The 15,388-nt window shown below is 38.9% G+C and overlaps 1 protein-coding gene across 2 annotated transcripts in view; it reads right to left on the bottom strand.

Annotated features, from left to right (window-relative positions):
- LOC146002397 (phospholipase A2-like) overlaps positions 1–15,388 on the bottom strand; it is a 49,609-nt gene that overhangs the window by 29,597 nt on the left and 4,624 nt on the right. For both annotated transcript variants that reach the window (XM_083140154.1, XM_083140153.1), the window contains exons 3-4: positions 14,576–14,724; positions 6,613–6,772 (exon numbers count right to left, since the gene is read on the bottom strand). In XM_083140154.1, the coding sequence (XP_082996280.1) occupies positions 6,613–6,772; positions 14,576–14,724 (309 nt within the window). The remainder of the gene's footprint in view (positions 1–6,612; positions 6,773–14,575; positions 14,725–15,388) is intronic.

The raw sequence follows: 15,388 nt of genomic DNA on the forward strand, positions 1-15,388 counted from the left end.
AACTTCGCTGCTTCTAACGAAGGTAATGTAATATCCAACATTAAACCATCTCTTTGTGAACTTAATAGTTAGTTTACACATTTAAAATGACACCCGTTGTGTTAGCTACACCTCCCGTCAAGCATTGTTGAAACAACACGGGAGTCGATTTTCTTGGTTCTCTTCCGACAGTGGCAAACAGACGCAACGGGGACAAAGATCTCGCCAGTTAGCACCCACTTGTAATGCGCCTTACAGTGCCTGAGAATCGGGGCGCCCTGTCATTGGTTGATAAGATACTACGTAAGCAAACACACCCGCCCGCACACCGGCGAGTCCAAATCATTTCTTCCATTCACCCACACGTAAGTCATCTCAAGAAGCCTTACAGAGAAACAACTCGAATCAAAACAAGTCCTCAATTGTTTCGTTAAAAGTTCTACTTGAAGTCTGATATTGCTATGTGTGTTCAAGCAATAAATACGGGAATGAAATACGTTTTCTTCAATAATTTCAACTTGTAAGGTGGACTTAGAAGCCTTACGTGGGCACTACGCCGCTAATATACGAGGGTTGGGGAGTAAGTCATGGCAACCCAGTAATAATTCGACAATCGAAGGTTGTATTCAAAATTTGTTATGTAAAACTGAAAGAGTATCCATTATGGATATTTTGTTGGTAGGAATCATGAAAGGTACCCAATCAACCCTGTGACATACACATGTATTAATGTACAAGTTACAACAATCTGTCTGCCCCTGTGACATACACAAGTGCACATGTTACAAAAACTTGTCTGATTATGACAAACCTTCGAAATAATCTCCCGCATTGCCCATTGCATTATCGTGGAGTATGATTGCTTTACGCAGTAGATCTGGACGCTTCTCCCTAACGGCACGTCGTAGATCACAAGAACTTCAGGCATGTTCAAGAGGATGGTGTTGCCGATGGTGTTCGACGTCTTCCACATCAATGGCAGCGTGCTGTGGACAATGCGGGAGATTATTTCGAAGGTTTGACATAATCAGACAAGTTTTTGTAACATATGCACATGTGTATGTCACAGGGTCAGACAGGTTTTTGTAACTTGTACATTAATACATGTGTATATCACAGTGTTTCTTGGGTTTCCTTTCATGATTCCTACCAACAAAATATCCATAATGGATAATCTTTCAGTTCTATATAACAAATTTTGAATACACCCTTCGATTGTCGAATTATTACTGGGTTGCCATGACTTACTCCCCAACCCTAGTATATATATATATATATATATATATATATATATATATATATATTTGCGTTTGTCGGCCCTTCTCTTGCTTTTAGGTCATTTTCAATATTTTTTCCTTTTTTGTTACATTTTTCTTAAGTTTAAAACTTATTTTTCTCCTTCCCTGTTGTTTCGTGAAGTTTAGATGCATTTGCTAGCAGATATAAATTTCCTGACATGGTCCTTTTAGCAAGTTTACCATTAAACGAATATATGGTCAATGGAAAAGCACAACTATTATTTTCAAGTGAAATATTTGGCAATGCATTAAATAATTAATTGTGGTAAATTTATTTTTTCCTGCAACAAACTTAAAATGCTTTGTGTGAAGCCTACCTTGAGATTTCCTTGCTAGCCTCTGCTTTGCTTTAATCTGTGCTTTAAAATAAAATTAGGCACAATATTAAAAAATATATATATAATGTTATGTTTGCCAAACACAAATGTATTTTCAGTTGCTGGCCGTCTACTGTATCGTGGAAGATCCCTTCTCAAAGGAGGTGAATGATTTATACAAAAAAGTTGCAGTGCATGTTATGTAAACTTGAAGTAGTCAGTAGTTTAAACCTCCAAACAGCGGGTTTTATCGAATTATTCAACGACTCTCTTTTAATTTATTAAAAAAAATCAAGCTTTCATTTTCAGAGCGAAAAATATTTTAGGCTATTTTGAAATCAATGTTAAGGTTATTCCGAGCCCTAGCGGTGATTAAGCTATGCTTCCTATGTGGTTTCTGCACCTGTCACGTGGTATCAGAGTGTCTGCTTCAATTTAGATAGCTGTCTGGAATTTAAGGTTTCCAAGTCTTTGAAGAAATCAATGAATGTGAAGAAATATTTCGTCAAATGCTTCTCGCCTTCTGAAAAATTATCCGCTGTGGTTGGGGATCGATCTTACTAACCCTTTCACACACGTCGAGCACGATACCACTACACCACAGGTGCCACTTTCTTCTTATGCCACTAGTACTTAACATGTAGTTTAAAAAATGACAGTCCACTATTTAAGTCCTTTAATTTAACATTTCGTATCCATATTTCTCAAATCACACAAAATTAAATTGTAAATACCCAGCTGGGATAGTAACGTGTCTTTCTCTCTCTCTCAATCAATATATGGACATAATTTCACTTTTTCCACTTCTGAGATAGAAAAGGCTTGTGCTTGGTCGTTCTTCTTTCTCCAACATTACTCAGGACTTCGAACTTCTGAACATATGAACGCAGTATTCGCACATGTATGAGTAATTCCCCGCACGTTTCACATAACTAATAGTCAATACGAATACGAGATTTTGTTAAACTAAAGGACCTAAATAGTGGACTGTCACTTTTTAAACTGCATGTTTAGTACTAGTGGCACATGTGGTGTAGCGGCATTGTGCTCGACGTGTGTGACGGGTCATAAAACTTTTCACATGTTGCAGACATTTCATTATGTAGCATGCCTAGATTGAGTGGAAAGTTAGTTCTTTGAAATAAATCTCATCTCTGGATTGTATACCTTACTGAAAAAAACAAACAAAAAAAAACATCGAGCTGCTGGAAATGTTGGTCAAATTCCAAACCGAATTACATTTTGCAAACATTCTGAAACTAAATTATTCAACTGAAAGTTACTATACTCCATACCAATGTATCTCAATGCCATACTTACAAAAAAAAAAAATTTGAAAAAATATGGACCCTTAATTTAAAGGAATAAAGTTATCTGAGACGGGAGTACTTTACCAATACTCTAAAACTTCGCTTGTAGCAAATGCCTTGAAACTTGTTGATGACTACGCTAACTACCATTTTTCTATCCGACGAACACATTTTCACTAGAAATTGCGAGAATTGTTACTTTTCGCTCATCGCACAGTATTTGCAAAGGTGTTGTTATATTTTATTTGCATAAACTATTCGTAATTTTGCCCTTTTGTGTTCAAACTTGACAGCAATTCCTCCAGTTGGAGCACGACCGAGTAGAGTGTTTCCAAGCTCACAACAGTTTCTCTGATCCCAATTTTAAGATGCCGAATCGCAAGTACGTATTCTCTTAAATTATTCGTCATACTTGACTTTTCCGTTACGTTCTCTATTAATATGTTGGGCGAATATATTTTCTGAGTTAATGTTATAAACAAGACCGTAAATCTTCGACACAGGGTTTCTCTCCTAGTAGAGGGATCTGCAGTAGAGTTGGCTACCATCTGCTGGTTCTCCAGAGCTATGTTGCCAAATTAACGATTTCTGGACTTAGAAATCTTTCAGGGCGGTCAAGTAACATTTGGAGACGTGTACAATGCAAATAATCTTCCAGAAAAGAGTATAGCAAATTTCATAACAATTGGCTTTTATTTCTGTATCGTATTTCCAATTATTACAACGAATGGGCGTGTACTCTGTTTCGCTCTGGCCCCTCAACCCCCCCCTTCTCTTCCGTTATGTGCGACCTTGCTCCAGAGATAAGTGAGACAGAGTAAAGCTATACTTCTGTTGAAAAAATAATCGCTTGGTCACAAAATAGAATTCTTTCTCACTATTTAAATGCACATCCCTGTGTCGTGTATCACAATAACGTGTCATTCTAAAGAATGAAGGGATCTGAACCAGTTGTTTATGCAATTAATTGCTAGGGTGATGTAAATTGGTCATCATTCATCCTTGATGAGACCACTCGTCATTAACATGGCGAGTTATCGCTTGGCAATGCGAAAGGTACAAAATTACTAAAGAACTAGACTACAGAGAAGACAATGGTCACTCGTTGGGTTTTATGAACCGTTGAACCTGAATCATGGCCGGGTGTAGGATACTTACCTGTCTATCTGAAGTCTTTAGCTGAATCAAAATAGCGAAGTCCTCTGTAAGCTTCTCTCCTATGCTGACCAAAGCGTCCTTCCTCAGCTTACCTACTGCCTTGCTGACCACCTTTTCCCTCTCAACTCAATCCCAAAAGTCCATCATCCCTCAGCTTGTCTCACCTCTATATTCCCAGGCCATCGAGCTCTTCCTCAATGCCGAATCGTGTTTATTATAATTGCTACCATGCAAACCGCCGACTCCATAACCAGAAGTATTACCTGTTTCCTGAATGCTCAGGAGGTTTGCATGGCACAACACAATGCATTGTAAACATGCCTAAGAGGCTTGCGACAGCTGAGAAAAACAAGTGAATGCCCTGGTCAACATGAAGCGTTCAGAGAGACTTAATAAAATAATGACACGATAATACAATAATTATTCTATCTATTTTTAGATTTGCACACTAGTCCATAGCGTACTGGTTAGAATAGCACAAATTTTGGAAATTGCTTATTTGTCTTCCTGCTGCGATAGCGTGTAAGAATACTAAGTAGTTTTTTAACACACCGTATAAGTTTTCAGTAAGTGAGGTGGACCTACCACGCATATTGTTGTAATTCCCTGGGTGAGTGATTTATCCAAATACACCTGCCCAAAAATTCCTCAACACTCCCATAAATATCTTCACAAATGCCCAATTTTATTATCATTTTGGCTCTGAAATTACCCTTAAGAATTTGGAATATGGGAAATTCTTAACAAACCACTACTCACACTGGGGCTACAGGCACTCCCATAGTTTTTTTTTTTAAAAAAAAATCAGCATTTTCAAATCAAAACAGGATTTTTATTTAATTTTCTTTATTTAGCATTGCTTTTCTGCCACCGTTGGCTAATCGCGACGAAGAGGATTATATGATGATATTGATACAGGGACAGTCGCAAAGGACACCCGTGACCAGGGGGTGGGAGTTCGAACCCGTGTGAAATCAGGAAGGAACTCAGGAACACCCAAAGTTATATGTAAACTGCCCTTAAAATGACACCCAATTACCATTTTTGTCTTTGAATAAGAAATGGGAATTGCGAAAAATTTTACAATGTATCCCCCTCCCCTACAAAGCAGCTATGCATATCCACCTTTACAATTCCACCCCACTACAAAAAAAAAAACAAAAAAAAAAAACATACTGCGTACGCCACTGGTTACTCGTGTGTATGGACATTCCTTCACCGTCCCTGCAGAGAGTAGGAGGGCCTCCACGATGGCGTGGTAGTAACGTAGTCGGCTTGTAATCAAGGGGTCCCGGATTCGATACTCGGAATATTGGACAGTGGTTCGGATGCCACTTTAAACTGTAGATCGAGTCCCGATTAGCCTATATGCGCATAAAGTGGATTTAACAGTTCAACAAACAAGCAGGGAGTAAGTACCAACTGCAGATTAGCCGGCCCCAGTTCCGGAGTGGTTATCACATCGCGCTACGACGCCAGAAGTCCCGGGTTCGAATCCCGGCTTGGGCATGGATGTTTGTGAGTGTCCATTCATCAATTTCATAATGTAAATTAGCCAAAAGTGGCACAAAAAGCGAAGTAAAATAAAGCAAATCAATCAATCAAGCAAAAAGGTCAAGTTGATCGGTTAGGTAGACAAATCAAGATCATAGGCGTAGCTACGGGGTGTGCCGGGTGTGCCTAGGCACACCCTAATGGGCTGCTTTATCAAAGAGAATTAAATACAGATATTTCAATAAGAGAGAAAATAAGCGGCAGTTTGTAAGAAGTTGAAAATGTCATTACTTGGTACAAACGTGTACATTATCGCTATCACAAGCTGCACGTGTGAGAGAGCTTTCTCCAAGCTTACCCAAGTTAAAACAAAATTATGAGCAACTCAGAAGCAGGATAGATTGGAAACCTTGCTCTTGCTATTTGTGGAACAGGAAAAAGCTTACTCTATTGATGTAAATGAAGTTATTGATGAGTTTAAGAACATTGTACCTTTTGACAGACGTCTCTTGTTATAGATGACTTGTATTTTGATGTATTTGTTTGTAACATTTATGAACATTTTGTGTGTGTGTGTGTAATTTCTATGCAATTTGATTTTTTTCTACTACATATATTCAGAAATTTTCAACACTGTCATTTAGTGAATTTATATTCCTTCACAAACATCAGTGCAGTTAAAGAGCCAAGTGATTGTGTTGCAAAATATGCTATTAAAAAGGTACAAGACCTCATGTTTTTTCTTTGTGCACACCCAAATATAAAGTTATAGCTACGCCTATGATCAAGATATGGCATTGGTACCGAATTAGAGGTAGCTACTAACTCTAAATAGTATGATTAAGAAGAAAATTAGTGTGTTATGAATGTAATTGATTTATCATTGGGGAATATATAGCAATCAAATCTAGTGAGAATCAGTCTTCTACCTACAAGCAACGATATTGTCAGATCGCATTCTTTTCTCGAGCTGCAATTAGTTCCGCAAAAGTCGCACAGGTGGTAGCACGAGTCAAATACCCATTACTTCGAACGCTCACCAAGAGATGGCAGTACCTGGTATATGGCGTGTCGTTGCATAAACCCAATTTGCATTCTCCTGATCGCAGAGCTTGAGGACAATGGTCGTGTTCTCTGCAACACAGATCTTCCCTCTTGTAGAATCCGAGATCGTTGTAGCCGGCAGCGATGTTTCCTGGACCACACCACTTTGTGCCTGCAATTTAATATAATAATAATCAGAGGCGCAACCACGAATTTTTGTTTGGGGGTGGCAAATACCAGGATAAACGTACCAATAATATTGCGCAACGGATTATTTATTATTTAATAATAATATAATAATAATTTTAATAATAGGCTAATGCTAATAATAATAATGTTAATAATAATAATATTATTATAACATTATTATTATTATTATTATTATTATTATTATAGATTTGCTTTATTTTACTTCGCTTCTTGTGCCACTTTTGGCTAATTTGCGAAGATGGGGATGAGTGATGATATGATGAAATTGATGAATGGAAACTCGCAAACATCCATGCCCAAGTCGGGATTTGAACCCGGTACCAACATTATTATTATTATTAGTAGTAGTAGTATCAAATACGTTTTTTCCCTCCTAAATTATGCAAAAAGGGATTAGAAGTTGGTGCTAAAGCATTTGTGTTCGAACAAACGATTTCAATTATTTTTTCAACACGTTCAATTTCACATTAATAATGAAAAATAAGCACACAAACTATTTTTGAAAGACAGAAAATGCTTGATAAATGCATTCCAAATGTAATTCTTTTTTACATTAACATGTATAACTTTCATGCACGATATGTGTTTTACATATATGCAACATGGAGCGGTGTGGATACTAAATTGTGTACGTATTCAAAGTTTCTTTAATACATATTATGTACAACATATATTATTTAAATACATTACACATCAAAATCATCCATCTCCAATAAGCCAACAGCATAAATTACATACAATGTCTCTCAAATGTGCACGTTCCCTTCCTTCAAAAAAATTGTTAATGGATTTAAAACAAGTCTTATTTCTCTGTCTGGAAATTTGCAATGCATTACAGAGAACAACGATACATTGCGAGCGAATCGAGCAAGGAAATTTTTGGATCCAATTTTTTTTGCAGGCTGTAATCAATATTTATTTAATAGGGCGCAAATAATTTCACGGGACACCAATGCATTCTCTCTTTTACAACTTTTGTGCCTCCCCGATGGTGTAGTGGTAACACCATCGCCTTGTGATCAAGGGGTCCCGGGTTCGATACCGGTGGAGGCACATGGCACAGTGCTTCAGATCCCACTTTAAACTTTAGGTCCAGTCCCGATTAGCCTTTCAGTGCATAAAGTGGATTTCAAACCATAATTAAATCAATCAATTTTACTTTTTCATTTAGATCGTTCTGCGCCCAAGGCCAACTCCCGCCGCCCCCTAGCTACGGTTCTGAACTTGATAACATTAAGAAAACGAGGTATTTTTACTTGCATAAAATTTCAAGTTGTGGGCGGTAATTGCCCCCTGCACCCCCTGCAGGTACACTTTGTCGTCAATGTTTGCCCCCTTGAACTCATTTCAGTCCAAGGTTGGATTTGGCAATGCCCCCCCCCCCCTGTGGTTGCGCCACTGATAATAATATATTATTGCGCATTTATTAGTTAAGAAAGCATGAGCAGCTCCTTTCACAATTAACTCTTGTGTCCAACGAACTACAGTTGAACCTGAGTTATACACATGTCAAGGTGAATATAAAATAATACATACAGGGTGTTTCCGGGCTGATGATGCAAACTTTCAGGGGTGATGGAGAAGGGCACATGTATCAATTTGAGATTAGGAACCATGGTCCGGAAACGACTTAGTAGAAAGCTATAAGCGAAAATCAGTGTATGAAGATGTAATACTTTTATTATCTGCACAAGTTCCACAAGCAGCTACATTCACAACAGTTGTTCAAAGCGGTGTCCCCCAGCTTCGCTGCAGACATGACATCATCGTCCCACAAAGTCCTGGTGTACCCGTTGGAACAACCCCGGGGTCGTTCGAACAATGTCACAGGCAGCGAGAATTCTTGCCAGGAGATCCTCTTCAGTCTCGACAGGTGTCTCGTACATAAGACTGTCTTGTCATGCCTGCAGCGAAGCTGGGGGAAGCTACTCAGAACAACTGTTGTGAATGTAGCAGTTTGTGGAACTTATGCAGGTAATAAAAGTATTACATCTTCATCCACCGATTTTCGCTTATAACTTTCGACTGAGTCGTTTCCGGACCAGGCTTTCTTATCTCAAATTGATACATGTGCCCTTCTCCTTTATCCCTGAAAGTTTGTATCATCAACCCGGAAACACCCTGTATAATACTGTATAACTGAGCATTACTTACAAATCACATTTAGATACCATGTCATATCAATATTAAATACTGTAATTATATCTATTTTTAGGAACAAGATATACGTAGTAAAGGTTGTTTCTGTTGTTTTTTATTTTTTTAAAAAAAATAGCACCCAGTCATTAGAAAAAGCATCTAAAATGGCATTTCTTTTACTAATGACTGTACAAAGGGTGGCATAAGCGATGCCGAAATCTGCAGCTATAGTGGAACCACAGGCGCGGACCGGGGATCCTGTGCACCGTACTCCCGCGTGAATGGGGAGGGCCTCTGGTAGCGGCAGAGTAGAGCATGCTTCCTTATGGCCCAAGTTGAATGGAAGAAGGGGGAAGTGCGTGGAGACTTCTCGCCGAGAGTTCTTTTGTTGTGGTCGCTCTATATTTTAGATTTTTGTGGATTAGCGTCCACTTCCTGTACAAAATTTACTTTCTGGTCGAGCGTGCAAACTTTTCCTCTTTCTGTTCTCCATAGCCGACCAGTAGCAACTGAAAACCGTCGCTTCTTGTGACATTGTTGTAGCGTGGTTACGTACAAATAAACTGCAGTTTTTTGAAAATTAGTACGTGTCACACCGAGTTACGTATAAATGCATTACGTACAATTAAGGTTTACTAAACACATTTTTAAATTATATTTTCTCGGGTCCTACAGTAATTTACGGATAAAACAAAATTACGGAGAAATGAGTTACGTATATACAGTCTCGACTGTATTACAATGTGCGTTGTAAGTCGCCCAAAGTGTGAATTTACGTGGAGGTGCCACAAAGAAGGGATACTTATAAGGAGCGTTGTTAAAGGTCCATAAATTATAATGGGTTCGGTAACGGACCGGAATCCCTCTTCTCACACAATTTAAATTCTGTCCAATTTGCGTAGTCCTTCACTCATCCTCATCTTCGCGATTAGCCAAAAGTGGCAGAAAAGCGAAGTAAAATCAATCAATCAATTTACAATTCATGAACCTTTAACGTTTCCTGCTCGCAATGAACGTACATATCCAGGCCGGGATTCGAATCCGGGAATTTCGGTGTCGAGGTCGAAAGGCCACCACTTGAAACGCACCCACTGTCACTCGTGAATCAGATGACAGGTTTTGCCACTGCGCGAACGCAACCGACGAAGCCCCCTGCCTCGCACCTTCCCTCCTTACTACGCTACAGCAGCGCTGCTCGCTCCGCTGTCCACACATTAATGCGAGAACGTTCTTTCGCAAGTACGACGGGTTGACCAGGCCTGACAAAATAAGTGGCCAGGTGTAGTGTCGGGCACATCAAAACGCTATTTAAATGGGACGAAATTCTAAATTACAGATGGCACCAGAAAGCATTTAAGAGATACAGTGCGTCCATTTCGATCTGCAGCCGAGAGATCGGGAGAAACGTGGCGGGCGGCGCTGACGGAGATGCCGACATTTGAGGCCTGTAATGCCCGCTTATTTTTGTGGACATCTTGCAAAACGAGCACTAACCTGTGTTATAACACACAAAAGTTCTTCTGTAATTCTTCCAAGTTCCACCCTTATATACACAAATAAATACGCTTTAGAAATTATATTAAGAGCCACAGATAATACTCTGTAAAACATTTTAATCATAGTTTTGACCAGTAACGTCCTGCTTAAGTTTATATCCTTGAAAGAGTTTTGTGTCGATGGGGATCGTTTGGAGGTTTCGAATGTGCAACACTGTATCAAGATTACGCTGCAGACGAACCGTTAAAAGCTAATGGTGTTCGTTAGCTTCCTTGCAATCCGAAATCTCCTAGCTCAAGTTTTTTGTTCCTTCGCGACTACAGAGCTGTGAATATAGTGGCAGGCAGATGTAAACCAAGAGCGTGTTAATTTCGTACTGTGCGTAAGAGTGTTATTCTTGGTTACTTGCCGTTACTTGTTTGTGTTATTGCAGTGTGTATGTGTGTTGTGTCAGTCAGACGATTGGAATGCCAGCCGCAAGGTTCACGTTAGAACAAAGAATTTTTATGTATGACACTTACGTGAAAACAGATTCGTGTCGAGACGTGTGCAGGCAATTTGTACAGAAATTCCCAGGCGTTTCACCTCCACATAGAGATACGGTTAGACGTCTTGTCCTTAAATTACGAGAAACTGGATCGTTAAATTTTAAAACACCTAAGCAAAAACGACGGATTCTAACCGAAGCAAAACTCGATGAAATTGGTGCAGCGTTAGAACGTTCTCCAAACAAACCTCTACGCCGTGTTTCACAGGAGATGGGCGTGTCAAAATCATCAGCACATACAGCCACTAAGCTACTAAAATTAAAACCGTACAGAGTTTCTATAGTGCAAGAATTACGGCCCCCTGACAACGTAAGTAGAGTAAATTTCTGTAATTGGGTTTTGCAGAATATTGTAGATGGTATTGTTGATCCACAGTTAATAATTTTTTCGGATGAGGCATGGTTTCACTTGCGTGGTCATGTTTGTTCACAGAACAATAGATACTGGAACACTGAAAATCCCCGAATAATACACGAAGTTCCGTTACACGATGAAAAAATTGGTGTGTGGTGTGCTGTAAGTACCAAAACAATAATAGGGCCTATATTTTTTGAAGACACAATAAATTCAGAGAGGTACCGCACACAAATACTCGCGCTGTTTTTTCAGTTGTTATCAGATAATGAGAGACAATATGGGTATTTTCAACAAGATTCGGCCACAGCCCATACCGCCGCTGATTCTTTGGACGCTATAAGGAAGGTGTTTGATGACAGAATAATTTCAAGAGGTTTATGGCCTTCACGTTCGCCAGATCTTACCGTATGTGACTATTATTTGTGGGGAACCTTGAAAAATAGAGTCTACCGAAATAACCCTCATAGCATCGACGAACTAAAAGACAATATAAGGGCAGAACTAGGAAGAATTACGGAAGAAGAACTTTTGCGTGTGAATCAAAATTTCATCAAACGATGCCAGGAATGTGTGAATGTAGGTGGACATCACTTTGAACAACTCTTATAACACAGGTTAGTGCTAGTTTTGCAATATTTATATAAATGTCTGCATATGTCCATAAAAATATGCGGGCATTACAGGCCGCAAATGTCGGCACCTCCGTCAGCGCCGCCCGCCACGTTTCTCCCGATCTCTCGGCTGCAGATCGAAATGGACGCACGGTATTTCTTACATTACTTGGGGTAACTAAACTCGTTAACACGAATCCAAATCGACCGAAAAATCAAGAGTTCGTGTTAAAAAAAAATCGGGTAAATATGCGATATAGCCCGAACGGATTTCTTCAAATTTACAGGAGAAACTACTTACTGAAATCAGTTTCTGTAGCATTATCGAAGTTCTTCGAGGTATTTTCTTTCGCGGTAACTGAAAACTTCACCATAGAATGCTGCAGAACAAGAAATAATCACTTGTTATGTAAGGAACATGCATTTTCTGTAAAGCGACATTTTGCCGTTGTTTCCATTATGTACCTGTAGATGGCGCGAGCGTCGAAAGTCACACTGTCTCACCAGTGTTTCCAAACGTGCCTTTTTCTTACGAGAATTTTTTTAAACTATGCTTACCTAACCTAACCCAACCTAACCTAACCTTGCCGGAAAATGGTCCGTGGGGCTATCGTGGTTTTTGTGGCTATCCGTCAATGGTTTGTGGGGCTATCGTGAATGGTTTTTTGGGGCTATCCGTCAATGGTTTGTGATGACATAATGAACATGAAAGTAGGTATTTTTCGGTTAAGAAGGTTGAAACACTGCATACCCACTCCAAATCGACAAAACACAAGCACGACACGCGATGATCCATGACGAGTGCACTCCAGATTGTCTGTTACCCAAGAGGAACATAGAAGACAAATAATCACTCGTAATATGAAAAGTTGACACTATTTTATGCAAAAAGGCATAACTTCACCTCAAAGAATCTTCCGCAATGCAGAATATGTAAGTATCAATGCTAAAATGAACGAAATAAACGAGTGAGACGTGTTCGGGCTATATCGAATAATTACCAAAATTCGTGCTAACCGGGGAATCAAATTTTATTTTTGTAATACAGTTCTTTCTACACATTAACCATTTACAATAATACATTAGAAAATCTTGTAAAAGAAATAGAAAGTGTTGAGATTTCAAATGTCATCATAGAAAACACTACTACAGTACTACAGTAATTAACTTTTAAAAGTACTTAGATCATTTTCTGGTGAAAAAATCCTGTATATTGCGCTGTCGCAGATGGGAACGCAAATGCCTGGTAACTTCACGGCCAACTGTACTCATAGCTTCCGTAAAACTAGCGGTCAATTCGTACTGGCTACGTTTTAAAGAATAGAAAAACACATCTGAACACACAACTGAATTTGTTGGTTAAATGCGTATAAGCTCATTGTTGATGCGATGATCGCGATTGTCGAGCAATTGCACCCAAGTTTTAATCTTGATGTTACTCGAACTGGCTATGTTTTAAAGAATAGAAAAACACATTTTAACACATTGTTGATCTGAATTTGTTGGTTACAATACTGTATAAGTTGATTGTTGACAAGATGATAGAGATCGTTGAGCAATTTCTTACATACCTAGCAGAGGAACGACAGAGGAACAACAGAAAAAATTATGAAAAACTTTGAAACTTCGTGTTAAATGAGATCTAATGACGCAACGGACTAAAAACAGTTCGTAATTCGTGGTAACCGAAATTCGCGTTAACCGACAAAACTTTCTATAAGATATAATACATCCCTGCCGGGACCAACATTTTGTTCATGTTAACAGTGTTCGTCTTAAGCGAGTTAGTGTTAACGAGGGTTTACTGTATATAAAGGTACCTTACTTAATGCATTTATGTAACTAATAATGGGGTGTATGTATACCAAATAAGTAATTTTTACATACATTTCTATTGGTAAAGTTCATAGCCTTGAAATTGAGTTTTACATGAGAGGAATTGTACAAAATTGTAAAATTGAAATGAAATGATATTGGAAATCAACTAAATGCGTGTTTGAGTGGTTTTCTGTTCGCGAAGGTTAATTCTAACGATGAAGAAAAATTTGAAACTTCAAAGCCTTACCGAGAATTCGATCCTTTAACCAATGACTTTATGCTTTATGATGGAACCTAAACACAGGAATGTTTGTCAGTGACTGCGTTTTTCAAATATGTACTTGGTTTGATCTATTTCAAGGATAACATTTTAAATGTAAATTGTATTAATTGAAAATGACGTCATTTTTTCAGAAAATTATTGCGTCATTCCACTGGGCTCAGCTCAAATATAGTAAGATCATCTGTGCATAAACTGGGCTTAAAGCAAAAACTTAAGACTCAAACTCAAATATAGTGCAGCGTTTAAATTCAACGGAATCGGTGGAGATATATTCCGGGAACTCTCGTGAACATCTAAAGAAAATCTCGCTGAGCCACCATTTTGAAATATAGCGTCGCCATGTTGAATTCTTGCCCCCTGCTTATAAATGTTGCTGTTGCGCGCGAACTATTTGTTCTAGAACGCTGCGGTTTCTTTTAACTTGTTCTTCTTGAGGTCTGCTTTCTTTTAAAATAAGTAGTGTAATTGTTTGTTTACTTATTAGAATAGGAAAAGTTAGTGCATGACTTTACCTGGATATATGAATCCGACTTGTCTTACTATATCGTTTGGCACAGTCCTCTTCCCTCTGCATTTGGAAATAAGGTTCACCATGTCATCGTCGTTAAGTTGCTTCACGAATTCAGGGTCGGTGTGAAAGAGCATTTGCTGCACAACATCACTGAAAAAGAGACAACAATGACTTCTGACTCGGAAAGTATGACATATTTACAGCTTGGCCAAGATAAGAATGTCCCCCTGTGGCGCGGTAGTCGCAGGGCTTATAGGTACGAGAGAAGAGGAAGCAAGAGGAAGAAACAAATGACTGTGCACTTTAGAACACGAGTTTCTTATCTTGGTGAAGCTGTATCTCCTATGACTAACTTTATATAAATAGAGTCCACTGCAAAAATTTGATAGAGAGCTACCTCCTCTTTGGCCTGCATACATTGGAATTGATGTTTTAAGTCCACTTTATGCACATAAGGCCTAATCGGGGCTGGACCTACAGTTTAAGGTTTTATCCGAACCACTGTGGAATGTGCCTCCACTAGGTATCGAACCCGGGCCCACTGACTAACTAGGTAAGTCTTACAATGAAAGTAACTGTATGGTTGGCGGGGACGATTCTGTTTAGCCTGTTCATGATCGAAATAGACGGAAAAGTAAAGTTTTCAATAAACTATAAATAATTTATTCATTTAGAGATTATCATGATAGTCCGTCCCAGGAATTTGTGGAGCATAACTGTAGAGAATGGGAGTTAGCCAGTGGTCAGAGTAAAAATTCAACATTTCGGAAGGGACCGTAGCCACATCAGCTCCCCCTCTGCGTACGCCAGTGCT

Source organism: Lepisma saccharinum, chromosome 18 (genome assembly GCF_977018435.1).
Source record: "Lepisma saccharinum chromosome 18, izLepSacc3.1, whole genome shotgun sequence".
Taxonomy (NCBI): domain Eukaryota; kingdom Metazoa; phylum Arthropoda; class Insecta; order Zygentoma; family Lepismatidae; genus Lepisma; species Lepisma saccharinum.